At 38.5% G+C, this 27,291-nt stretch overlaps 1 protein-coding gene across 4 annotated transcripts in view; it reads left to right on the forward strand.

Annotated features, from left to right (window-relative positions):
- Window positions 1-27,291, forward strand: part of Ptprz1 (protein tyrosine phosphatase receptor type Z1) — a 171,788-nt gene that overhangs the window by 85,860 nt on the left and 58,637 nt on the right. For all 4 annotated transcript variants that reach the window (XM_075953832.1, XM_075953833.1, XM_075953834.1 and 1 more), the window contains exons 7-10: window positions 7,623-7,780; window positions 7,923-8,073; window positions 20,709-20,893; window positions 21,868-21,994. In XM_075953832.1, coding sequence (XP_075809947.1) covers window positions 7,623-7,780; window positions 7,923-8,073; window positions 20,709-20,893; window positions 21,868-21,994 — 621 coding nt within the window. The remainder of the gene's footprint in view (window positions 1-7,622; window positions 7,781-7,922; window positions 8,074-20,708; window positions 20,894-21,867; window positions 21,995-27,291) is intronic.

Genomic DNA, 27,291 nt, shown 5'->3' on the forward strand with positions numbered 1-27,291 from the left:
TAGTAATTAAGCTAATTAATTTTTAAAATATCAAATTGTGAAGTGAAAAGGAATTTTACTCAAGTGGACATCTAATTCCCTGGTGGTTTTCTTGGCAGAAGGGTATTTTAAAGAAGTAAAATACTTGCAAAATGTTGCAGGTTTACATAGAACAGGATGGAGTGTGCTTTATATTATTCTGTCTGACACATACCTTGTGGATCTTGTCATACATCACAGCAAATGCTTTTGACAACCTTGGTGACAGGCTCAAAACCTGTGCCCACACAGATGATATTAATGCTCCCTTGGTTATCAATAAAAATGAAAATTATTCCTCCCTGGTAAGCCAAAGATTCTGAAGTCAGAAACAAGGCTCCCATGGTCCCCTTCTTTGAAAGCAGAAACCCAACCTAGGATTCATTCATCTTCGTCATTTACATTTGAAGATCAGAATTGACTGAACTTTTCATGAGTCAGGAATGTGTGGACTCCTGCAGAGGAGAACTCTGCTTCCCCTCTCTGTCTATAACGAAAGGCAAGATCCAGCTGACTGCCCTTCGGTCTACCTGGAAGCAAATTCAACACTGAATACCATAAGCTGCACTTAGCTTTCTCTCAGTAAGTCAGAAAGTGGATTCTCTTTCACTGAAGGAAGAGGACCAGGTTGGCTTTTTTTTTAAGCATAGGAACCTGAGTGTTTCTGTGTTTTCCATCAGCTGAAGGGACAAGAGAACCAGACTGTTCACCCTAACGTGTGAAGTTATGGGACCTTCTCCATTTTCTTTCGCACTCGGGAACATCCCCTAGATTCCATGAAACTGGGGGCTTCTCAGTTTGGTCTGCTGAGCTATTTATTCTTATAGGGAATCTTAAAGACTGACAATAGCTGTGACCCTTAGACAAAGAGGACCCTGGACTGCATCCAGGTCTTGATTCATGGTCTCCATGTAAGAAAAGTTGCAAACAACTCAGTCTCAAAAACATCATTCAGAATACAAAATCTGCTCGCTATGATGTGGGCTGGCTGCTCAGCTCCTGCATTTCTCTCCAAAAGGCAAATCTCATTTCGCTTTGAGATCCTATTCTCTCTCCTTTTCCTCTCCCCGTAACTATTTGATGTTAGGCATTTTATCTGTAGACTGAGGAGAAAGGTGGTGACTGTGCAGTGATACAGAGATAAAATATTAATAATCTTCAAGCAGAACAGACAGAAGAGAGAGGTATTACTGAATCTTTTCAGCTGCAAAGATGAAAAACATGCAGGTAATGTTATCAGTGGTTCTCAAACGGACTGTCTCATCAGGGCTACTTACGCTGCTTGCTCAATTGCAGAGTAGGCCCAGCCTTCTGCATACTGAAAAATCCTTGCAAGCAGTTTTGAGGTGGCACCTTAAATGTCGTTGTTGTAAGTAATAGTTGCTATGTCCCCAGTAGCACTCCTCTAGTGCTGGGCTGTGTTATGGCTCTCAGTCACTTGTCTCCGCCTCATCTTCCTCCTTTCATTGTCAACCTCCCCAGGAAAGGAGCTAGCATGTTGGTTGGTTAATCATCTGTGTTTGAGAGACTGGTGATTGAGAGGAATGCCTGAGCACTGATGGAGAGCTGCTGGCCCGGCGTGATTCTCTTATGTAGTTATTCAGATGGAAGTCACAATTATTTCACGAGTCACAAAATATCACCATAGTCCAATTTTCTCAGTGTATGGTGGCAGGACTGAAAATCAGAGCCAGAGTTGAAAAGTTTAATGTGGTATTTAGGACAGAATTTTAGGACAAACATGAAAATACCAGCTGTAACAAACAGCGTGAAGTTTTATCCCCTCAGCAAAAAAAAATATGCCTCCTAAGGTCCAGAAAAGGCAGAATGGATTATGTATTAAGGAGAAAAAAGGAAGACCTCCCTATCTTCTTAACCTTCCTTACCTTTAATCATCTCCATGTCCCAGGAAATTCTGTGCCCCACATCCCCACATAGGTCTCAAACCTCTGTCCTCTCTGCCCTGCCTCTAGATCTTGAATTGATCAAGAATCAATTCAGTTTCTCCCAGCTAGCAGGGCATCAATTTCCACCTCTTGATTTAATTAGTATATTCCACAATCATATTTTCATAAGACACATGTTAAAGAAATTTTATCTTTTGTAGAAAATAAAAACTGTTTTAGTTCATTTACGATTCAAGAGATTATTTAATCACCAAAAAATTCAATACTTAGAAACAGAAATCTGAAACTGGAAAATACCCATGGATTAATAGGAAATACTCCAATCATTTCCTGAGAACTTGAGTTGGAATCTGTACTCTGATAATCATTTTTATTTTCATTTTTGAGATTATAATTTAATTACATTTCTCTCCTATTTTCTCCCTCCAAACTTTCTCAGATACCCATCAATTCTTCATCAAATACATGGCCTGTTCCCCACTATTTATTATTGCATGCATATATATATGTGTGTGTGTGTGTGTGTGTATATTCCAATATATAACTATTCAATACACATAATGCTATATATATATGTATGTTTTCCGGGCTATTTGGCACAGGGGAACCAATTGGTATGCTTGTCCCCACTTCTCCTGCTCATAGATTTCCTCAGTTACCCATAGTTCTTTGTCTAGGGTTGAGGTCTCATGGACTTTTCCCAGTCCTAGTTTGACCCCAAACACTAGTAACATCATAGTGCATCAATAGTCCATCAAGCCAAACAAAATGTGAACTTCCTAATGAATTAAACTAAGATTTTAATTGATCCAGGAGAAATGTAATTCAGTCAAATAGTATTCCATTTGTAAGATTTAGTCTTTAACTCAAACTCTAGTCAATTAGCTCTAGTTTTAATTATTAATAATGTCCATGAAAAGTGTCAAAAGAAGGGTGAAAATCTTGGAAGCACTTCCTTATACCTGGGTTTTATCCTTAACCGCATGTCTGCCTCATCTGAGGATATATTTCACAATGCTTGCAGCCAGGCTCCACTCCTAGAAGGCCTATTTCCAGTGATGGGAAGTCTTTGACATTGATGTTATTTTAAAACTCCTTGGGTTCTTCTAAGTAGGTGCTATCTCACACGGACTCAATTGGCTCCAAGAACACTGTAATACAAACCTAAATCTCCCAGACAGGTAGATTTTTAAGACATGCACCGGATTAGGGATTGGGGAAGGTGGGGAAATGCAAGAGATGTAGCTAGCCAGCAAATCACTGCCTATATGACTAAGGGCAGTAAAGAAAGAGCTGGATGGCAAAGGTGGTGCCCTTGACAAGCACTGTTGGAAAGGAATCATACATGTCATGTCTGCAAAATGTCACCATATGGTTTTCACAACAGTATATGATCAGCAAGCCTTCTTGTCTGCAGTTGACATTTGTGCAGCTTGCTATTGTTCAAGATTATTGGATTTATAGACTGTGTTTCATTTAAACTTTACAATCAGCATCCCCGTTAACAGATGAAAAGCAGAGGTAGTGGAGCATGCTGTCGGTCTCAGCACTGTGGTCTGTATAGTGAGTTTTGGGATAGTCAGAGGTACTTGTATTTCATATTTCCTCTTATTTTAAACCACGTTGCTTTTGCAATAGTAGCTTCTGGGAAAGGGATATCAGTTTTCTCCAATGGAGTGGCACTGGGTATATCAACCACAATCCAGGGCAGGCCCCATACTCGGGAGGAGTTGGGCAGCACAAAACAGACTCCAGTTTTGTTTGTTTGTTGTTTGATGCTTTTTGTTGTCTTTGTTCAGTTTGAGGGTTTTATTTCTTTTTAAAAGAGAATGGACATGAAATTGAGTGTACAGGTAAGCGGGAGGAAGATTCTGGGAGATATTGGAAGAAATATATTGTATAAAAAAATCTAAAGAAAACAATTTACAGAAAAATTATTTTTTTGTTGTTTGAAACTGAAACTGTAGAAATACAATTATGTTTTATTGTACTGGTATTGTGCTCAGTGACTTTGCCAGATTCATTTATTAAACAGAATAGTCTTTTAAAAATACTTCTCAATATGCATGTTTAATTCAATTTTATCTTGAAGCTTGCAAATGTGGTATATAGTTAAATTAATACAGAATTTAAATGAGAAAAGAAATAAACCTCTTCAAACACACTCAGTCAGTTCTCCATTGTCTATTAAAATGACAAGAGCTCTTCACCTCTTCGCTTGTATATGAACTTGCTTAATTCCCTGCCTTATGAATTCTTCTTTGTATAATTGTGTTTGTGCCTTTAATTCTTCCTCTTCTCTTTTTTTAACCCTTAAAAGCATTTCTTAAAAGACAAGTGTTTATTCCGAATACAACAATGCTTATTCCATAATAGTAATGTTTCTATTATTTATCCTTTTTCAGAATACTTGAGATCTTTCTCTACTACAACTCAACTTTTCTTATTTGTAAATAATAGTATCTTGTTTTGCTTCTGAACACACCAGAATTTTTAAAACATGGAAATTTCCGAATAGATGAGAGCAGTGGATCCCAGAAAAAAAAGAAGCATCAGTTGATATTGATTTTGAAATGACAAAGAGTCCAGAATCCAAAGAATGCTGGCGAGAACACATTTTGGCTCTCTTATTCTCCATTTTTGCCCCAAATAATCACCAAGGTGCTCTTCCAAAAGTTTCCTCAATATCCTGATTTCTTTTATTATTATTATTATTTTATTTTATTACTTAAAATATACCAATCCGAATTCCCACTCCTTCCTCTCTTCCCACTTCTTCCCACTTCTTCCACACGCCTTTCCACCCCACCCCCTCCAATCCTAAGAGAGAGCAATGCACCCCACTCTGTGGAAAGTCCAAGGCCTCCCCACTACATCTAGGTTGAGCAAGATATACATCCAAAGAGAATAGGATCCCGAAAAGACAGTACACACAGTAGAGACAAATCCCAGTGCCAGTCAGTGACCCTCTCAGTCTGTCCCAACTGTCAACCACATTCAGAGGGACTAGTTTGATCCCATGCTCATTCACTCCCAGTCCAGTTGGAATTGGTGAGCTCCCATTAGCTCAGGCAAACTATCTCAGTGGGTGAACCTCTCATGGTCTTGACTTCCTTGCTTACTGTTGCAATGAGACCACTTGTTTGTCCAGGCTACCCAGCCCCGAAATAATCACACAGAAACTTTATTCATTAAATCACTGCTTGGCCCATTAGCTCTAGCTTCTTATTGGCTAACTCTTACATTTTAATTTAACCCATTTCTATTAATCTGTATATCATCACGAGGTTGTGGCCTACTAGCAAAGTTTTAGCACATCTACCTCCGGCTGCAGATCCACGGCATCTCTCTGACTCTTTCCTTCTCCTAGCATTCAGTTCTGTCTTTCCTGCCTACTTAAGTTCTGCCCTATCAACAGGCCAAGGCAGTTTCTTTACTCATTAACCAAGAAAAGAAACACACAGAGAGAAGGACCTCCCACACCAGCTCATACTCTCATTCCTTCCACTCTTCAACTGGACCTTGGGAGTTCAGTCCAGTGCTCCAATGTGGGTCTCTGCCTCTGTTTCCATCTGTTGTTGGATGAAGGTTCTATGTTGATATTTAGATAATCATCAATCTGACTACAGGGCATGATCAGTTCAGGCACCCTCTTCTTATTGTCTTAGCTGGGGTCATCTTTGTGGGCTCCTGGAAATTTTTCTAGAGCCAGGTTTCTTGCTAACCCCATAATAGCTCCCTCAATCAAGATATCTCTTTCCTTGCTCTCATCTCTGTTCTTCCTCCATCTCGACTATCCGGCTCCCAAATTTTGTCAGATGATCATGTCTCTTTCCAATTTCCAGGTGGGTATATGTTTGTTTTTCTTTGGGTTCACCTTATTATTTAGTTTTTCTAGGATCATGAACTATAGGCTTAGTATCCTTTGTTTATGGCTAGCATCCACTTAGTAGTGAGTACATACCATACTCATTTTTTGGGGTCTGGGTTACCTCGCTCAGGATAGTGTTTTTTAATTCTCCATTTGCATGCAAAATTCAAGATGTCATTTTTTTTTTTTTACCACTGAGTAGTGCTCTAATGTGTACATATGCCACACTTTCTTTATCTTCAGTTGAGGGGCATCTAGGTTGTTTTCAGGTTCTGGCTATTACAAATAATGCTGCTATGAACATAACTGAACAAATGCTTTTGTGGTATGATTGAGTATCTCTTGGGTATATTCCCAAGAATGTTATTGCTGGATCCTGAGGTAGTTTGATTTCCAATTTTCTGAGAAACCGCCACACTGATTTCCAAAGTGGTTACACAAGTTTGCATTCCCACCAGCAATGGATGAGTGTTCTCCTTACTCCACAACCTCTCCAGCATAGGCTATCATTAGTGTTTTTGAACTTAGCCATTCTGACAGGTGTAAGATGGTATCTCAGAGTTGTTTTGATTCGCATCTGATTTCTTTAAAAAATATTTTTCAGAGTTCTGTTTTGCAATTCTGTGGGAGTGGTGGCCATTCTTAACACTATTTAGTCTTTTAAAAGAAAGGCTTTTAATCAAAACAGTATTAAATCACTTTTCTTGTTCCCTTTTCTCCCCACAGCCCATCCCATATCCCCCCTCACTCTCAAATGGATAACCACTTTTTCTTTGACTATTGCTGCTCCATATATGCACAAACATGTGTATTTACGTGTACGCAAAAATGTATATAAATACAACCTGTTGAGTATGCTTTCGCTGTTTGTGTGTATATGACTTTCAGGGCTGACCACTCCTTATTGGACAATTAATAAGAGTCTAAGCCCTAGGAAAGGTTAATTTTTCCCCTCCCAACAACCATTAGTTGCCTGTGGCTCTCTGTCTAGGGATGGGGCCCCATGAAAATTTCCCATCTTCTCATTAACACGTCCACTGCTTTTTGTCATTGTCAAAGTCTTGTTTGTGTAGCCATTTCTAGGAGAGACCATTTCACACCTGACTTCCTGGTATTCTGGCTCTCTCTGCCTTCTCTTCTGTCTTGTTCCCTAAGCCGCAGATGCGCAATCATGTGTGCTGTTTGCAAATTTGGATGATATCAATTCCTATAAATCCTAATTGTTTTCTCCCCACTCCTTTTTTTTTTTTTAAAGAGCGTCTCCCTAAGCAACCCAGGCAAGCCTCCAGCTCCCAATGCTGGGATCAAGCCATGTGCCAGCTTCACTCAGCACAGTTTTGTTCTTCTTCATGTTTAATATCAAATAAATGTGATGACTTGACACACCCTTGTCTCGTTCTTGACTTCCCGGGGAAGCTCTCAGTGTGTCAGCCTTAAACTAATGCTCACTCTAGGCTTTTGACAATGATCTAAACAGGTTAGGCCTTTGCTTTTGTACTCCATGAACTAGAATGATTTTTTTTTCAAAATATGTAGAGGATATATATCCATTGACATAAGCATAAATTTCTTTATCTTTTTATATAAAATGATCTTTTTTCAGCATCATTTTACAAGAGAAGACATCAAACAGCCTATAATGATATATTTAAGGTGATTTGTGGTATGCTCAATATATTATACATACATATATATCATATATCTAACATTCTTAAAAATTTTATTCTATGTATATAAGTTAAGAGTGCACTCTTGTTTCATAGCAGATTTGATAAGTAAGTTCCAGTGTTGGGACGCCAGCTGAGATGTGTGTTATTACTTCCTAGGGAAGCAGGCTGCCTTAGATCCGTTCATCCTGCAGAACCTTCTGCCCAACTCCACTGACAAGTATTACATTTACAACGGCTCACTGACATCTCCTCCCTGCACAGACACCGTGGAATGGATTGTTTTTAAGGATACAGTTAGCATCTCCGAAAGCCAGGTAATCTCGGAGGTTCACATAATGAGGCAATTTGACGCTATTGTAAAAGCATTGCTTTGTAGCTGTGCTGCAGACTATCCCGTTAAAGCGTTTGCTGAGGCTTTTGAAGCCGGTGTGTTAAATGATGTGGTCTTCTTTCCAGCTGGCTGTATTTTGTGAAGTTCTCACAATGCAACAGTCTGGCTATGTCATGTTGATGGATTACTTACAAAACAATTTCCGAGAGCAACAGTACAAGTTTTCCAGGCAGGTGTTTTCCTCCTACACTGGCAAAGAAGAGATTCACGAAGCAGGTATGTATTGAAATATCCTTTTGCTGTGCCCCTCACAGACTCGGCGTCGATGGCTATTTTGGTGTGGTGGAAAACGCGCAAGGCTTACAGTTTTTGAAAGATTTAAATTAACTTCTCTAGCTTTAGGCGAGCAATTTAGCTTCCCTAAATTGTGGTTCCCACATCGGCAAATGAGAATTTGAAAAATCCATTCTTCCTCTATGAGTATTTTTACAGGTGAGAAAAATAAAATCTGATAAATGGAAGCCACTTTTCCAAATTACAACAAGCAGCAAAATCCACATAGGAGTTCCAGCTTCACTTTAAAGCATTTGCCGGGCTGGAAGCTGTAGGAAGGAAAGGCTGCGATAGGCAGACCTTGGGGTGTCGTGTCTGGTTGGCATCATCAGGGGCTTGAGCTGGAGGTGGTAACATGGACGGAAACTCAACATGAGATTATGGTGCATACACTTGTGTTGCCAGTTCCAAGAAAAAAATAAAGCACCTAATAGGTATTGAAAATGTTATAATGAATAACTAAAATGTCCTCGATTTCTTTCTTGGGAGGAAAATAAGTTTACCTTCATCATAACCAACCAGCAGGGGGGAATATGTGAGTGTGTGGGTTCCTTGCATATGTTCTGTGTTTTTTGTGCCTGACATAGGACTCCAAGCCATTACAGATGTCCGGAGGACAGAACCAGAAGCATCTCTGACTTATTCCTTTCTGTTTATTCGAGGCAGTAGTCATCCATGAAGAAATCTTTGGAGTAGCCTTCATTTTGAAAAATTAAGACTTTCCAAACTAGATTCTCTTTTATCTCAGCCCTGCACTTAATGTTTTGTCATGAATAATATTAATTTAATTTAACATTAATTTTTAAATTAATATTCAATATTCATACTTTATTGTTTTAATGGGATATTTAGAAGTGTTTTTAGCCAAAATAAAAACTAATGACAACAGTATTAAATAACTATGTCTAGTTTTGACATTCGCATTCAAGTTAAAATTGCCCAAAGTGATAAAATTAGTCATATTTCCGCTAGCCATCTCAATTACTTAAATAATTTCATAGTGAATAATATGTAATTGATCAGAAAAGAGAAAATGAACCTGAACTAACTCCTTTTCCAAAATACAGTAGACTAAATATCAAATTTAAAATATGATAGCTTTTTCCATTATATTTTAAATCACATTTTATTGAAACTCTGGATGGCTCCTCGACACTTGTAGATTAAAGTCAGAGTCTGTGACTAGATGTTGGACATGTTTCGTGTTCACTCATCTTCAGCAAGGCTTTGTTCCTCGCTCTAAACCTTCCCTGAAGCAGGGCGACACAGCCTCACACGTCCCCTGAAGATTTTTCCTCTGGGCAGCATGCATCTTCCGCTTCTGTTGTCTTCACACTTTTGCCTGCTCCTTGTTCTCTCAAACTCAAGAAAATATTCCTCCTCTAAGAGATAATGTCTTGTGGGACCCTTATCTCCACGCTGTCTGAATCTAGTCCATGAACAGGACTGCTCTCAGGTGGCATCAAAGCCGTGGAGTTCAAGGCAAACAATGTTCATCTGAACTCCATACAGTGTACCCAACTAGATGTTCCTTTTAATGACCAGACTATAGTAATTGCCTGTGTTCATGGCTGTCTCATTGCCCTCTAAGCCCAGGAAGGCAGTAACTACATCTTTTATCTCTACGTCTTTCTGAGGTAAACCAAAGCTTCAATTCACTGAATATTCACTGCACATCCAAAAGACTAAGCTTCCATATAATAAAATCATGGTGATGCTTGATAGATAAACTCTGCCCTGTTAATGTGTAACCCACATGTAGCTCTGAATTAGCACGGGACAATATAGTTTCCATAATTAAGTTAAAGACTTAACTTAGTAATAATGACAATAAGCAATGATAATTACCAACTTCGTGTAACACTACCTTGCCTTGAACCAGAGAGCATTATACTCAAGCCTCATATCACCCAGTTCATGATGCTGGCCAACATGTTTCTGGTTTGCATTTTGGGCATCTGATACTGAGTGATTTGTCCAGGTTTACACAGCTAGTAAGGGGTGATGTCAGTATTTGAACTCAGATGTCTCTGACTTTAAAGTTATCCAGAGTCCTTTCTACTCTACAGAATACCTTAAAAGAAATATAACTTTAAATTTTTTAAAATCAATGTCCTTAAAAACATGAAACTTTAAAAAGTATTGACTTTTGAGGGTTTTGCTTATCCCAAGGTTGAACAGAGACGCTACACTCTCTACACTATTCGGTGTTCTGAGTTACAGTAAGCGTGTTAACAGACCATCAAGGGAGGCAGGCAGTTCTCAGATGACACATATGGGCATGGATTGTACTCCTCTCAGCTGTGCGTGTATATTGTCACACTATCCCCCAGCTCTCTGGCAGCATTGTTATGACTGCCAGAGTAATAATTATCACATTTTTGCAACTTTGTTCCAAAATAATTAAAATAGCAGAACTCGTTCTGCAAGGGGGCTGTTGGAAATAGATATTTTTATTTAATTGGAGTTACAAATGCAAACTTTAAAATAAATTCTACCATAACAATGTTCACCCACGGGCTCTTTGGGAAGTGTGCTCGTTCGTAGGTGCCCTTCTCCCAGGAACCCTCCAGAACAGCCAAGTAGTGTTTCACACAGACATCTATGTGCGCAGCTGAGACAATTGCTTAGGCAGAGGTATTGCTTTATATTGAGCCAATACTAACTTTTACTATAGTTTTGTGTCTTTGAGATCCAGGCTCTGGCCCTCTGGTCATTTGACCTTCCCCTTGTCCTGTCTCCCTGGCAGAGTCTCAGCTGCTTCCTTCATCCTCCTGTAGTTCTTGGGTTCTTCTCAATGAACGAATTACCTCGGCCCAGGTCCTGGAGATCATCCTACCCATTCCCATACCCACCCCTTGGAGTGCTACCCGCTCTAAGGGCCTCTATTTACCAAGATGCCATAGGAGTGAAAGAACGTCTTTCTTTTTCCTTTTTTGGTTACATAGCATTTAATTTTAAAGCTTCAGTTTTTAAATCTGCCTATTACCAAATTCCAGTCTGTTGGTTGTACCAGTTTCATCTATACAGTTGATATCAGTCAAACATTACTTATTTAATATGAGACATTATCAAATTTTGGCAATTCATCTGTCTTACTCAACATGCCTTTTCTCCATCCCTGAAAGTAGCCATTTCTGCTGAACTCCTGGTCCTTTGTCAGCAGTGATGCTATTTTTCATTGCCTTGCTTCAGAGCTATTCATGCACCTGTTTCACTTTTTTGATAGGTTTTCACCTTAAGGATCTCACTGTCACCTGTAGCTCGAGAGAAAGGACAGTCCCTGTCTTCTAGGGACAAGGCTTCTCCTCTCTTGAAAAGTGAGGGAGACAAGAATGAATTAAAGAATACGCTCAGTTCCCTTGTTCCCTAGCCTTTGGGGCTACAAGGAACATGCGTTATTGGCACCAGGCACCAAAGGAATGAGTGGCTTTAGATTTCCAGACAGGTCAAAGCCAAGTTCTTCTTTATGTAATGTTATTTAAATTTTTTTAAATGCTCAAAGTCTTCAAAAGAATGTATAGCATACTCTTCTGATTCTCAGTTAAAGACAGCTTCAAGGAAAGATTCTAATTTTAAAAACAATATCTGTGTCATAATAAAATTAAGAAATCATTTCCTCATGACTGAGAAACAGATACCGTGAACCAAAAAGATACAGCTCCTTATTTGAACTCTGTCACTATTCAGGTAAAACTATGATTATATTTGACAATGATGTATGTTTAGCATGTAAAGATAATTACATAGTAATCTTTCGGATTCCTACTGTATAATATTTTGCATTTACTGAACTTATAATAAAAACTGAGGTGCTTGCTCTCTGTTTGCAATTGAGAAGGGGGATTTCTGTTTAGAACAGGAACATTTGCTTATGAACTGAAACAACTCTTTTTCTAATACGACTGACTGTTTGCTTTTCAGTAAGTATTATTATTATTATTATTACTTCATTTGTTGTGCATATCCCTGTGGTGTTTTTTTTTATAATAAAGCTTTATCTCCCTTCTTTTTGAAACTGAATTTGACAACAATTTAGGGTGTAATTCAGGTTTTAATTTTTGTCAAATTTAGTCTGAAATAAGATCCTACATTGGTTCTATTGTTAAAGTAGAAAATATGAGCTGAGTGTGGTGGTGCATGCCTTTAATTCCAGCTCTCAGGGAGGAAGAGACAGGTAGAGCTCTGTGATTTGTAGGCCAGCCTGGCCTACAGAGTGAGTTCCAGGACAGGCATAGATGCACAGAGAAACTCTGTCTCAAAAAAAAAAAAAAAAAAAGAAAAGAAAATATGTGTAAGCTCACAGAAGACGCCAAAAATCCCTTATGATGTCACCACTCAGAGATGACCCCTGAGAACTCTGTTGGATATCCTTTCAGACTTCCTACTCCAATTAAGAACATAGTTGTATCTCATAATGGCAAAATTTTTACATAGTGATATTAAATGAATCTTTAATAGAGCATTTAACTGTTATATAGTATTCTACCACTTAATGAAATTTTCTTAAACCTTTTCTTCAGTGTTGGATATTCAAGGTATATTTATACTTTCTCCATTTATAAATATCTAACATCTTCATTTTGACTAAAACAGAAATAAAATGTAAGGTAAAAATTGTCAGAATCTTTCTCTTAATAAATGTATCACAGGAAATACATATTTTCAACATATGTATCAAACGTGACAAGCATGTGACTGACTCCCTGTTTCCAAGTGCACTTGGAGATTAAATCCCAGACGATATTCATTTTTACAGTCACAACAGCCTCTAAGTATTCATCCCTCCAGGACATCGATGCTCTAATTTTCTGCTTCCAAGTAAGGCTAACCATTTCTTAGCAAGGCCCTTCATTTGGGCATCGTAAAGGGGACATCGTAGATTCTACAAATTGTTGAATTTGATAGAACCATCTGATCTGGAGGGGGTTTTATAAAGGTTACCTTTTAAGAAAGCACTATGAACAACAGTTTAAACATGTAAAAGTATAACGTAGGCAAATTTTTATTTACTCCCTTCCTCCCTGGCACAGACACTACCATGCTGTGCTGTTAGAACTTTAGCAATTCTCCCATTAGAGAGTAGGAGTTATTGAAGCATGCAGCTAAATAACTTGGTGTCAAAGACCAGAGAACATTAACTTCCAAATCTAGTACCAATACCTGGTTATGTAAAAGCCATTACACTGTGGATGTTATAAAATACCATGTCTTCACCTATAAAAAGAGAAGAATAAAAGTGGCCTCTCCAATCCCACATCAGACAAAGGGCTGATCTTCAAAATACATAAAGAACTTAAGAAATTAGACATCAAAATTCCAAATAATCCAATTAAAAATGGGGTGCAGAACGAAACAGAGAATTCTCAACAGAAGAATCTCAAATGGTCAAAAGACACTTAAGGAAATGTTCAATATCCTTAGTCATCAGGGAAATGCAAATCAAAATGATTCTGAGGTACTGTCTTACACCAGTCAGAATGGCTAAGATCAAAACCACCGATGATAGCTTATGCTGGAGCGGATGTGGAGTAAGGGGAAGACTCATCCATTCCTGGTGGGAATGCAAGCTTGTAAAACCATTCTGGAAATCATTGTGACAGTTTCTCAGAAAATTGGGAATCAACCTATCTCAGGACCCAGCAATTCCACTCTTGAGCATATACTCAAAAGATGCTCAATTTCTCTCTCTTTTCTTTCTTTTTATTTTTTAGAAAAGAAGCAAACTATCTATTTTCATTTTACATAACATTCCCAGTTCCCACTCCTTCCTCTCCTCCAATTCCTTCCACCTTCTCCCTCACCCCACCCAATCTATTCCTCAGAGTCATTAAGACACACTGCTGTGGGGAAGGTCCAAGGGCCTCCCTACTATATACAAGGATATACAAGGACATTTGTTCAACTATGCTCATAGCAGCATTATTTGTAATAACCAGAACCTGAAAACAACCTAGATGCCCCTCAACTGAAAAATGGATAAAGAAAATGTGGTTCAATTACACAATGGAGTACTACTCAGGAGTAAAAAAAAGAAATGACATCTTGAAATTTGCATGCAAATGGATGGAACTAGGAAAAACCATCTTGAGTGAGGTAACCCAGACCCAGAAAGATGAACATTGTTCTTATGTACTCACTCATAAGTGGATGCTAGCTGTAAAACAAAGGATGACGAGCCTAGAGTCCGTGAGCCTTGAGAAGCTAAGTAACAACGTGATCTCTAAGAAAAACATATATAGACCCACCTGAAAAGGGGAAATAGACAAGATTGCCTGAAAAAATTGGGAGCATGGGTATGGGGAGGCGAAGGGAGAGTGGAAGGGAAAGAAGAGGGAAGAAGTGGGGAGGAGAACTTGAGGGAACAGTATAGTTGAGATGGAAGATGAACAGAGATGAGAGCAAAGAAAGAGGTATTTTGACTGAGGGAGCCATTATGAGGCTAGCAAGAAACCTGGCACTGGAGAAATTCCCAGGAATCCACAAGGATGGCCCCAGCTAAGATCCTAAGCAATAAAAGAGGGTGCCTGAATTGGCCTTGCCCTGTAGTCAGATTGATGAATATCTTAAATGTCACCGTAGAGCCTTCATCTAGCAACTGATGAAAACAGAGGCAAAGACTCACAGCAGATTATGGGGCTGAGCTCCCCACGTCCAGTTAAAGAGTGGGAGGAGTGAGAATATGAGCAAAGAGATCAAGACCATGATGGATACACCCACTGAAACAGTCTACCTGAGCTAATGGGAGCTCATTAACTCCAGCCAAACAGGGAAGGAACCAGCATAAGACCAAACTACTCCCTCTGAATGTGGGTGACAGTTGTACAGCTGGGGCAGACTGAGGGGCCACTATCAGTGTCACCAGGATTTATTCCTACTGCATGTACTGGCTATTCAGAACCCATTCTCTTTGGATGGATGACTTGCTCATCCTAGATATAGTAGGGAGGCCCTTGGACCTTCCCCACAGCAGTGTGTCTTAATGACTCTGAGGAGTGGATGGGGTGGGGTAAGGGAGAAGGTGGAAAGAATGGGAGAAGGGGAAGGAGTGGGAACTGGGAATGTTATGTAAAATGAAAATAGATAGTTTGCTTCTTTTCTAAAAAAATAAAAATAAAGAAAAGAGAGAGAAAGAGAGAAAGAAAGAAAAGTGGTCCCTGCAGAGGCCTGCTGTGAGACTTATAAAGAGGTAAATTTTGCAGTGTTCCACAGTGCCTTAGATGAGTAAGCTGCCGAGTCAGTGACTGCTATTGTTGCCATTTGTCATGTACATAGAGAAACAAGCAATCACGGTGAAGACGTACAGCTTTGCAAAATTAGCATGGCGTGCATTTAGAATACTTTGTTATAGAGTGTACTTCATTGAAGTACTCATGAATGGACTTCCAGTGTTAGCTAGCAATGTAAAACATTTAATGTACAAATTTAAAGCCATATAAAATAGTGTGCTTTTCAAGAAATAGAGCATGTTGGGGGTGTCTTTGTAACATAATGCATCTCAACTCTGTAGCCTAAGGCAATGAACTGCAAGATATTTTCTACCATTTCCTAAAAAATGTCATGAATTATACATTAGCAAATCTACTTTCATAATTAACAGTGATTTCTCATAACCAAAGAATTTTCTTGCATTTCGCCTCCATTTCTTTTCTGCTGTCTTTTTCTTTTTGCTTTTTTTCTTTTGTTCTCAAACTACTCAGCACCTTGCTTAGTAATCTTTTGATTCTTTCTCTGTGTGGGAATGTTCTTCCATATATTAACTACTGCCCTTTAGGCCAGCCAAACGTGGGCGACGCACTTTGCAACCTTGAATGTTTACATGGGACTTTTGATGAGCGCAACCCTATTTGGTCTAAGTAACAGACTATTTTGTTCTATTTTGTTTGGGTTCTGGTTTGTTGTGCATTACTCTGCAAAGGAAGTCAAGAGGTTAGACGCTAAAGACACCTGGAACTTTATGACTGTCAGCATTAGAAAGCTATGTCAGGAATGAACTTCCAAGGGGCAGGAAGAACAGATACCCCATATGCCAAGAGTAACCAGAATCAACCTGAGTGGAAGACTTCAGCTGCTCTTAATCCAGAACACATGTGGCTGTTTGATCAAGGAGATATTTTAGGGAGCTTTTTTGCCTGTATGTAACACGTAAGCACTCTAGAGCTCTGTGTGCTTCATGAACCAGGTTCCTTCTCTCAGTCGTCATTGCTTAAAGAATGAGTGGCTGGGATCCAGATTGAATGTAACTCATAAAAATGACTTGAAAGGTAGCATGCTCTCCCAGTAAAGTTGATGAAGCCTATACAAGAAAATTATAACTTTTATTGTTTACATTTTTGTTAACATGTGTTTGATATCAAAATATATATTGATCTAGAAAAGACTTCTTGATTTTTAGTCCAAATAGTTGGCTTGGTATAGTTTACATCTTTCTAATAAGAGAATTGCACTAATTTCAGGGAATGAAGATGGCTCAACAGTTAAGAGAACCTACAGCTAAGAGTGCCTAATAGGCTGGCAGAGGCCTTGGGTTCAATTACCAGCCCCATCTGCTCACAGCCACTTATGGGTAATTCCCGCTCCAGACAAGCAACGCTCTTTTCTAGACCTCACCCATTTCTGCAATCAGTGTGTACGACTTCACACAGAGACATACACTGCGTATTCATATACTCTAAAATAAAAATAATAACTAATGTCAATAGAACAATAGTAAGGGAAATAATATTAGGTCATGTTAAAGATCTATTCCGTGGTCATTGCCTAATTTTATGTCAAAATACCAGACTATATTTATGGAACCAATTGGTTTGTTCTTAAAAGATCTAGTCAGTGCTTTGGCAAGATCACAGTGTTCAGATGTAAGTTAGACTTTTCTCTTGAACACATTCTAAAGTAGATATGTTTTATCCCCTCGTGTCCTTTGTTTCAACAGTCAAAGAATAAGACTTACCTAAAGGTTCATATTACTAAACCACTGATTATCAGTTAACAAAAAGGATGTTTTTTTAAAAAAATAGTGTTCTGATTAAAATAAAGCTGAAGATATATGTGTTTCACTTAGAATATCTACAGTGGTAAGTTGGTCAGTAAGGCATGGGGCTGGCAAGATCTTCCAGGGAAGAGAAAATTTTATTTTTAAAAAGCCATATGAAAATCTTCTACTATAGAAGTTTACTAAAATATATAATATATAAAATATATACACATATTTAAAAGGAGTTTAAATGGCATTACCATATTATGGGGGTAGCAATACCCCAATTAGACATTGTATGCTACCAAAGAAAAGTCCGAAGAATTAAGAATGGGTTACATATATTTGAGTTGTTTATTAATGTGGTCTGATAGAAATCCCAACCATTTAGGGCAATTGCCATTGTGGTTGATTACCCTCCTGCATTTTGACAGTGAGATCCTATTGCTGAGGACACCATGTGCTTATGTCATAGAACATGGAGAAATCTAGCAGGTACTCATCTGGAAGCTTCATCCCTTCTGGCTTGCATTCGTGTATTTGCAGGTACTCTACATGCTACACAAAGAGAAAAGTGATCATCAGTCTCCCCCAGCTATGAACCCCAAGAGTTACAATAATGACATACCTGCAAGATGTGCCTGATGATAGACTAGTAACACAAGTGTTATGGGAATTACCATCATTTTTTAAAAATTTGGAATTAAGGTCCACTGCGGAAGATGGAACCCATATATATATACCATCAATGAGATCAAAAACTTGACATTAGATAGGTCATTGACCTACTATTATTACTCTGCTAAATGAAATAGCAATGAAATGACTCCTAATGACCTATCATCATATCCATAGATGAGTGAATGACTCAGCCTGCGTTGGAGAAACATTTTCTTGAAGTATTCGGTAATTAACACAGAAACTTGCCCGTGGTCCGCATGTAGAACACAAGAGATGCTGGGATGCTCGGCCTTCATTGGGATGTCTCTGTCACACTCTCCCCTCAAGGCTCGAACATCTATGCAGAGGAGGGAAAGGAACCTTTATAAGAGCCCGAGATAGTACATGACCTTAAGGAAACAGTGTCTTCCAGACACAGCAGAGCAGATGTACTTAGGAACCCACAGAGATGATGGCAGTGAACACAGGACCTGCGCAAGCTCAAGCCAGGCAAATCCCAGGACAGAGGAGTGAAAGCAGGCATGAAGTTCCACCTCTGGCCAAGGAGCTATTGCCGACAGATAGCTGCTAGGATAAAGAAAGTCAATTTTCTTCAGTGGAGTGACACTGGGCATATCAGCTGCACTCAAGGCAGGCCTCAGGCTCAGGAGTAGTCAACACAAACAACTGCACAATTTTTAGAAGGAAGAAAACATGAAGTTGGGTGGTTAGGAAGGTAGAGAGGATCTGCAAAGAGTTGCGAAAGGGAAATGAAGAAATAAAGGGGAAATCTATAAGCCCCAACTATGAAACTAACTATAAGAGTCATATAGACTTATAACTAAGACAGTTAAAAATGAGAACCTGCTAGCAAAGAAACACAATTTTCTTTGAAAAGTCTCACTAAAGATTAAAACAGAAGGTTACCATTTGAAATGTCTTAGACAGATACAGACAAGCCAGGGAAGCTGCGTAAGAATGCTTTGGGCAGATCCCAACGAACACTTTTCTGCTTTTCTCAGGCCATTTTTGCTTTGTGTGGATGCATTCAATTAATAAATTTTACAGAGTACAACTCAAAAAGCATAAAACTTACATCACTTTAAAGCATTCTCCTTCTCCAAAAAGAGGGATTTATTTTAGGAGGAGAGAATCTACAAATTATTCTGTCAGAAACCCACCTTCTACAGGTCCACTCCTCTAGAAGGAAGAAGGGGGTCATCTGGGTATTTCAATGATACTTATGTGATGCTCTGGGGTTGAGATGACTTGATTGTCTTCTGCCATCTGGTGGAAAAGTCACAGAAGTGTCACAGGTATATGGTGTAGTCTAAACATAACTTGGAAACATATTTTTCGTCTGAATTCACATTTTTCACAATGAAAGAAATTTCCTCTTATTCTTAGAGGGACACATCACTCTAAGCCCTTCTTAAACAAAATAAAACATTACCAGTTTGGGGGGCAGGGGAAGGAAGGAAGGAAGGAAGGAAGGAAGGAAGGAAGGAAGGAAGGAAGGAAGGAAGGAAGGAAGGAAGGAAAGAGAAAAGTCCTATCTCTAACTCATGTAGATTTACCCAGGCATTTATTCAAAGCATATGTTTATATTTTGTGAATAGCTAATTTACTGTTGCAGCTACAGGGTTGCTAGCTGCTAATGGTCAATACCATATGGAAGACAGGCTGCTTGTGAGGGAATTGTTAGTCGTGGGCGCCCTCGTGTGTTTATGAGACGAACTACAAACGGGAAAGGAAAGGAAAAAGAGAAAGGGCGAAACCCTTTGGGTCGCACTCTGACACACCTGTTGGCAGTGTCAGAATCCCTACAGGTGTCTTACCCACCATGAGTGGCTCATTGAAGGCACCCACATGCTTCCATGACACAGCTTTGTAGCTGAGATGTCCCTTGAAGAGTGTCCCAGCAGTGAATTTCTTATCTTTGTCCTGAGAGATTTTTCTTTTTCTGTGCTTTGCAAATGTCTGTGGCATCTAACCTTTTCCCTGTAAGCTACTGCAAACTTACCCATATACATACACTCTACAGAGCATCAGGACCGTTCCTGATGGGACTGAAATTTTGGCCCAGTTCCTACTCGATGTGATCTTTAAGTTACATTAAGAAATTTTGAAAGTTTTTCCCCACAGTTTTATTTTCATATGAGACAAATATTCTAATTCCCTGTGCTTATTTATTTAATCTATTAATGATGCCAGGGTGAAATTTCATTGTCAGTTCTCAAAAAGACTGAATTAATGGTTTTAGTTTTGATATGGCTTTCATGGGTTGGGAATTTTTTAAAATTATTTCAGGGTTTCTCTAGTAGCAAAAACGTCCAACTATAGATCATATTTTATAATTGATTATTTTCTAGTCCCAAGCTAAATAAATTTGCCAGGTATCAGATAAGACATATACAGACACCATGAGTTCGAAGATATCCTATGTTCATTTTTTCGAATAATGAATGTCCATGCCAAACACTCTCAAAACTCTGTTCTAGGCAACAGCAAACGAAAAAGGAGAAAGGAGCTATAGTTCTTATGCTTCAGAAACTAATCTAAACATAGTGATTTTAAGCAGGAATTTGGTTCCAGGTTGGGTTTGTGGAGGGAACCCCTGTGACTGAATGCTGGCAGTGTTTAAGGGCAGAGGAAGGGACCTTTACCGACAGTGAGATTACACACGCTCCCGTCAAGATGGATCATGGTCAAAGAGCCTACAGCAGGACTTCCACCCTGCGGAGCTGCCAGCCAGAGTAGCCCTCTTTTCTTCTAAAAAGAACCTACCAAATCCAATTTTAGGTGCAAAAATCGGAGCAAGAAATAATATTTTACTTCCTATTAAACTAAGATACAATAAAAAAAATTCCCAAGTATGTTTTATTTAATACAAATTCCAGAAGTCAATGGTTGTGCCAAGGACTTCCTTTTTTTTCTCCTGAAGTGTGCAGCTCAGAACCAGAAAATGTGCAGGCTGACCCTGAAAACTACACCAGCCTTCTGGTCACGTGGGAAAGACCTCGAGTTGTTTATGACACCATGATCGAGAAGTTTGCTGTTCTGTACCAGCCGCTGGAGGGCAACGACCAAACCAAGCATGAGTTTTTAACAGATGGCTATCAGGACCTGGTAACTATAAGATGAATTACTTTCTGTCTGATAACATTATAGTTTGGCTTCCAAGGTAAGAATTTGCAAATGACTATGTATTTTTGCCTGTGGTCACTGTAGATGTTGAGTGAAGGTGTCCCCAGGGAATAAAAGGCATAGTAAATTATGTCAGTAGTTAGAATTAAATACAAGATCGTGACCCTGTCAGCAACATTATAAGAGGTGGCTACATGTGGAAAACGTAAGCACAGAACATTATTAGTGTACTCCTCCCTTATAAATAAGATGATGTAAGGAATAGATAAATATTTCAATTAAAATCTCACAACTGACCTGAGAATCTCACCTTGTAATGTTATGTATTCTCTACTTAATCACAGGAAAAACAAGGTAGGGGACTTAAAAGTTCTTTGCTTTGCTTTAGATTTCTAGTGGCAATTATCAAGTGGTAACTATGTCAGAATTTTGAGGATAGAATAACATAAAAGATCCACTGAGCCATCCCATGAATTACATGAATGAGAGAAAGTACAGCTCAGATTCCTTGTGTGGTTTGATAGGAAGGGTTGGCCCAATGGTGGTGAGTTGATAATCCCTCATCTGGATGCAAGTACGGGAAGTCGTCACTGCACCAGAAAAGTCTCTGGGATGTACATCCAGGCAGCAAGACGACATGTCCTGAGACCCTACTTAAATAAACCTGCCATTATTAGTACGTTTGATAGCATATCGAACAACAGATAGGTTTTAACTACTTTTACACTCATTTGGGATGTAGAGAGAAAGGTATAGGAGAAGATGAGGATTTGGTGAGCAAATAGTTCCTCTCACAATTTATAAAGAAGATAACACCACTTTGTGAGACGAAAATGCGCATACACACATGCATTTTCATGCAGACACACATTGTCAGGATAAAGAGTTGTCCCTTTGTCTCTGTTAATAATGTCTAAAGAGAATGTTTTGTATAATTTCTAATGTCTTTCTCCTAGGGTGCTATTCTCAATAACTTACTACCTAATATGAGTTACGTTCTCCAAATAGTGGCTATATGCACTAATGGCTTATATGGGAAGTACAGTGACCAGCTGATAGTTGACATGCCTACTGAAGACACTGGTGAGTGCTTTCCTAAGTTGCCCCTCTGTTTCCTGAGCAAATGAGGCTGTTTTGATGATAGGGGACACATGTGCTTTCTTCTGGCTTTGTTGTGTGTTTTTATAAAGTTTCATTTTTATTAGCGTTCAAAGCAATGAGTTTCATTATAGCCTTTTCATACATACATACTTATTTTGGTCTTCCCACACCTCCCCTCTGCTCCCCTCCCGCTGATCCCATTCCTACCCCCAGAAACCACCCTTCCGCTTTCATGCTATGTTTATTTTATTTTCCCCACACAGTTAAGACCTCTATTTTCGCTCTCATGGACTCCTTTCTAGCTTGATGACTTGTGCCCACCTACCTCTTCACATATATGAAAGTCAAAATCTAGAATTCCATGTAAATGATAAAATATAGTATTTGTCTTTCAGGGTCTGATTGTTACTTAGCTCAGCGTGGTACTTTACAGCGTCACCAATTTCTACAACAATGCCGTGATTTTTTTTTTTTTCTGTAATGATTGACTTCAGTTCTATTGTGTGATAAGGGCATTCATTCATCTGCTGATGGACATCTAGGCTGGTCCCATTTGTTGCTGTCACGAATAGTACCACAGTAAATACAAACGTGTTGCATAGGACAGTGACCTAAAGAAATGGCTCTCCAAGGAAAGGACAGAAGGGAGGGAGGGAGAAAGGAAAGGAGGAGAAATGAAAGAAATGCAAATGGCCAATAACTATTTTAGTAAATGTTTAACATTTTTAGCCATCATAGATATGCAAATTAAAGCCACATTGAGATTTTTATCTCACCCTAGACAAAATGGTTCTTTTTAAGACAAAAAAAAGAGAGAGAGAGAGAGAGAGAGACAATCAATACTAATGAGAATGTAGGGAAAGACCTTTTCAGAACTTGTCTTAGGGTTTCTATTTCTGTGAAGAGACACCATGACCACAACATCTCTTATAAAAGAAAAAATTTAATTGGGGCTGGCTTATAGTTTCTGAGGTTTAATCCATTATCTTCATGGCAGCAGAGAGGCAGATAAGGTGCTGGAGAAGGAGCTGAGAGTTCTATATCTTAATCCATAAGCAATCGAAGCAACTGTGTGTCACACTCAGCATAGCTTGAGCAAAAGGAGATCTCAGATGCAACTCCCACAGTGACTCTCTTCCTCCAACAAGGCCATACCTCCTAATAGGACCACTCCCTAAGGGGGCCAACTTTTTTCCCACCACCCCAGAGCTCTTATCCACTAATGTTGGGAATGAAAACTAATACAGCCAGTATGGAAATCAGTGTGGAGTGTTCTCAAAAACATAAGTATAGAACTGACTTTATATCCTTTCAAACGCAGAAAATTTCCTTTTCTGTTAGAGGGCAGAAAAACAAATCATTTTTTCTAATAAAAGGTGATCTGTACTTTTATTATTAATGCCAATATTGTATACTCATACAACAAGAAAAACAAGATCTATTCAGTTTGTAAAAATCATCGAATGGAAATTGACAAGTGAATATTGATACTTATTTTAGACTTACTAAAGACTTGGTTTCATTTATATTTATTTCCTTTTCAGCCCCCAAAGCATGTAGTAAGTATATTCTACCCTAGAATTATGCCAGGTATTTTGAAATATCTACATGAAGCATCTCGAAATATACTTTAAATGTTTTTCCACTTTTTTTTTCTTTTTCCACTTTTTTATAATTTGATTGGGGCATGTTTTTTGCTTCCTTAATGCACCAATCTTATTTTGCAGAAACAAAAGTGTTTCTAATTGTGTTTCTCTGCATGCATCCTTTCTAAACATTAAGAAAAATTCTTTTGATCTTGAACATATGCAATAGACAATTCAAGACATAGGCATAGTTTAACAATTTCAGATTTACCTAGGTTTCCTTTTATCACTAAAAGTAGTTTTCATTACTGGAATTGAAGTGTGTGTGTACACATATGTATGGGTGTACTCCACAATATGCATATTCACATAAATGCATATCTACATACATAAATGGGAATATTCCTTAGCCAACCCTCACATGACTCTAGTCATTACAGTCTTTTCAAGTTTTTCATGTCAATGAATAGTTGTAGCATAACCATGTTTTATGTACAGAGAAGAAAATGCCTGGCTTTAATTGTCTACAGGCTATAGCAGTTTAAGCCAATGTCAGCCCATGTAACAAGCATGTTTCATCACTAGCTGACATTTAACTTTAAGGAATTTGTGACTGTTAAATATCATAATGCTTTCCCTTGTCAACCAAATAATACAAAGCCCTTGCTCATTGATAGTTCATGACTTGCTCATGGAATCTGCTTGTTTTTAAATGTTACACCTCATGGCCACTATCTAACCATTTTCCCTACTACCTTTATTTAGTTTTGTTTTAAAAATTGGGTTGTTGTTTTTTCTTTTATTAATTTTTTCATTTATTTTATATCCTGACCACGGGGGCCTCAGTTGCCCTTCCCTCTCTCCTCCCATTCCCTCCCTCCCCACCCCCTACACCCCACCTCCTCTCTGCTCCCTCATTGTCCACTTCTCCTCCATCTCTGTTCAGATAGGGGCAGGCCTCCCATGGGCATCAGCAAAGCATGATCATCAAGCTGATGCAGGACCAAGCTTCTCCCCTGCATCAAGGCTGAGCTATGCAAACCAGCATTGGGAATAGTTTCCTAAAAGTCAGCTCAAGCACCAAGGATTGGCCCTAATCCCACTGCTAGGAGCCCCAGAAACAGACCAAGCTACACAGCTGTGCAGAGGGCCTAGGCTAGTTTCATACAGGTTCCCTAGCTGTTGGTTCAGAGACCATGAGCTCCCAGGAGCCCAGGTCAGCTGTCTCTGTGGGTTGGAAAATTGGTTTGTTTTTAAATGGAAAGCCAATGCTAAATTTTATTTAAAGGTGAGACATGCAGGAACTGACCACAGTTATATTCTGTGTCATGATATTCCAGGGAACAACAACTTTCTCTAAAGTTTCCCACATTAAAGTGACATTGTCCAGGTTAGCCAGGCACATATAAATAGGCCAAAATGTATTATATAATTGATGCATTTAGTATGAAATATATTGAGTATATTCACTTAATTATCTTGTTTTAGTTATGTATAGCACTCCCATCTCTGTACATAAAGCAGATTCCAAGGCATTTATGAGAAACGAGCTGCTTAATATAACCTGTCCTACACTGCTTACTATGCCAGATTTTCCAACTTTTTGAAATTTTTTGTTTATTTTTTATCTTGAGATGCTTGTTGCATATGAGAACGATCAAATGGACATCTTCTGTATGATTTATCTCTGGGTGCTTTGTTTTTAGAGTGAGTCTATCTTGACACGTTGCTAATTGTTCTAGTATTTTCTCATTTGTACAAAATAATAAAGATTATGACTTAATTTCTATTTATTCAAAGGATCGGGGCACTGTTGAACATTTCTATGACGAGACGCTAGGTTGGACCTACCATGTAATCGCCACGGATGTCTTAGACCCAGAAAACACTTTGTACAGTAATGGTGCTTTAGTCTAGAGTGATATTTGACTGGATAAACGTAAGAACACAAGATAATGAACGTAGTGGGTAGATTGTCCCCTAACTACACCCATCGAAAAGTCTCTGTCAAGAATCAGTTTATTTCAAACTTGGAGGATTCTTATTAATTATTTAGAAAATATTAATTCTCTTAAACCTTCTCACTTGATTTTAAAGGCTGCTTCTTTATTTGCTTACTTACAATTCTCACCAGCTTCAATATTGATTCTATGGTACACACGGCACACTCCGGACGGTGATGCCACCTTTCTACTTGGTGGATTTTGTTATTTTTGTGGCTGATATTGGAATGTCTTAGCCTGGCGAGCATTTTGTAGCTCTGATCAGTGCCTTTCTATGCTGTTTGCCATGCAACTCCTTTACCTGAGTGATGTTATGATACAGACGGTTGAATTAATCTGCTATTATTTAAAATAAGCTGTTTTCTACATGCTGTATAGCTTATTGATCTTGTTCAAACGGGAAATGAATAAGGGAATTTATGATTGCCCTCATGTTTTCTTAGATCTCCAGTATTAAGTCAATATCAGGAAAATTCAGTCTTCTATATTGTTTAACTTCCTCATTTGATTAAATTCTGCATTTAAATTGATTGGTTTACAACTTTATTGCTTGTGCATCCTAATTTTACTGGTCACTATATACAACAATATTAGCATAAACTAACATCCATTAATTATTATTTCAAGCACGATTTTAAAATACATGCATAAATTCAGGTTAAGAAAATAATTTAGAAGTCTCAAGATTTCCTTCTTAGTGTGGAAAAGAAATATTTTAATATATATTTTAGGAAATTATATTTACAAATGTAAATTATTCCTAAATGAATAATTGATAAATATATTCATTTCATTGTAACTATCATAAGCATGTTTAATTCTCTTCTCTGACATAAAGATTATGCGATATAAAAGACACTTACACATAAAGATTTTAGGATTTTGGTAACTATATATGTTAAATTTAAACACATGGCGAAACACATCCACACGTTTTACTATCTACTCACCGTGTGCTTTGTGATTGGTCTCTGGCATCATTGTTACATCGCTGGAGCTGTCATGACTCCCCATGCATCATGCCATGCTACTAAGGCTTTGATTCACTTCCGTTTTAAATTACAGTCTGAAGCGATTGGAGTTTACATTATTTTTACATCCGGCACTGTGAAACTTGGCTTACCTTAAAACAATTAAATAACTTTGCTGTCAAACATTATCAGTGTTGCGTCCTTGTATTATGAAATATTAAGGTTCTAATGTCTACTAATGTATTACTTTTAAATACATCTAGCATTATCTGTGCCTCTGAGTTTGTCACCCGTGTTTGATCAGCTGTTACACAAATGTGAATTTTAAGTATTCACTTTAAAAAGAAAAGAAAGAAAGGGAAAGAGAGGGAGAGAAAGAGAGAGAAAGGAAGGGAGGAGGGAGGGAGGGAGGGAGGGAGGGAGGGAGGGAGGGAGGGAGGGAGAAAGGAAGGAAGGAAGGAAGGAAGGAAGGAAGGAAGGAAGGAAGGAAGGAAGGAAGGAAGGAAGGAAGGAAGGAAGGAAGGAAGAAGATAGCCACAGACATTTGTTATCAGATTTCCCTTGGGTCACTTGCAGCCTATTTAACTGAAGTGAGGATATTCTATAAAGCAGTATAATTTGTAACTTTTTGATCAGTAATACCCAAGTCATTACTAGAATAACATTTATCATTTTTGAGGAGCCATCACGGGGAGACCAATGTGAGACCCATTGCTGTC

This window comes from Microtus pennsylvanicus, chromosome 19 (genome assembly GCF_037038515.1).
Source record: "Microtus pennsylvanicus isolate mMicPen1 chromosome 19, mMicPen1.hap1, whole genome shotgun sequence".
NCBI classification, from domain to species: domain Eukaryota; kingdom Metazoa; phylum Chordata; class Mammalia; order Rodentia; family Cricetidae; genus Microtus; species Microtus pennsylvanicus.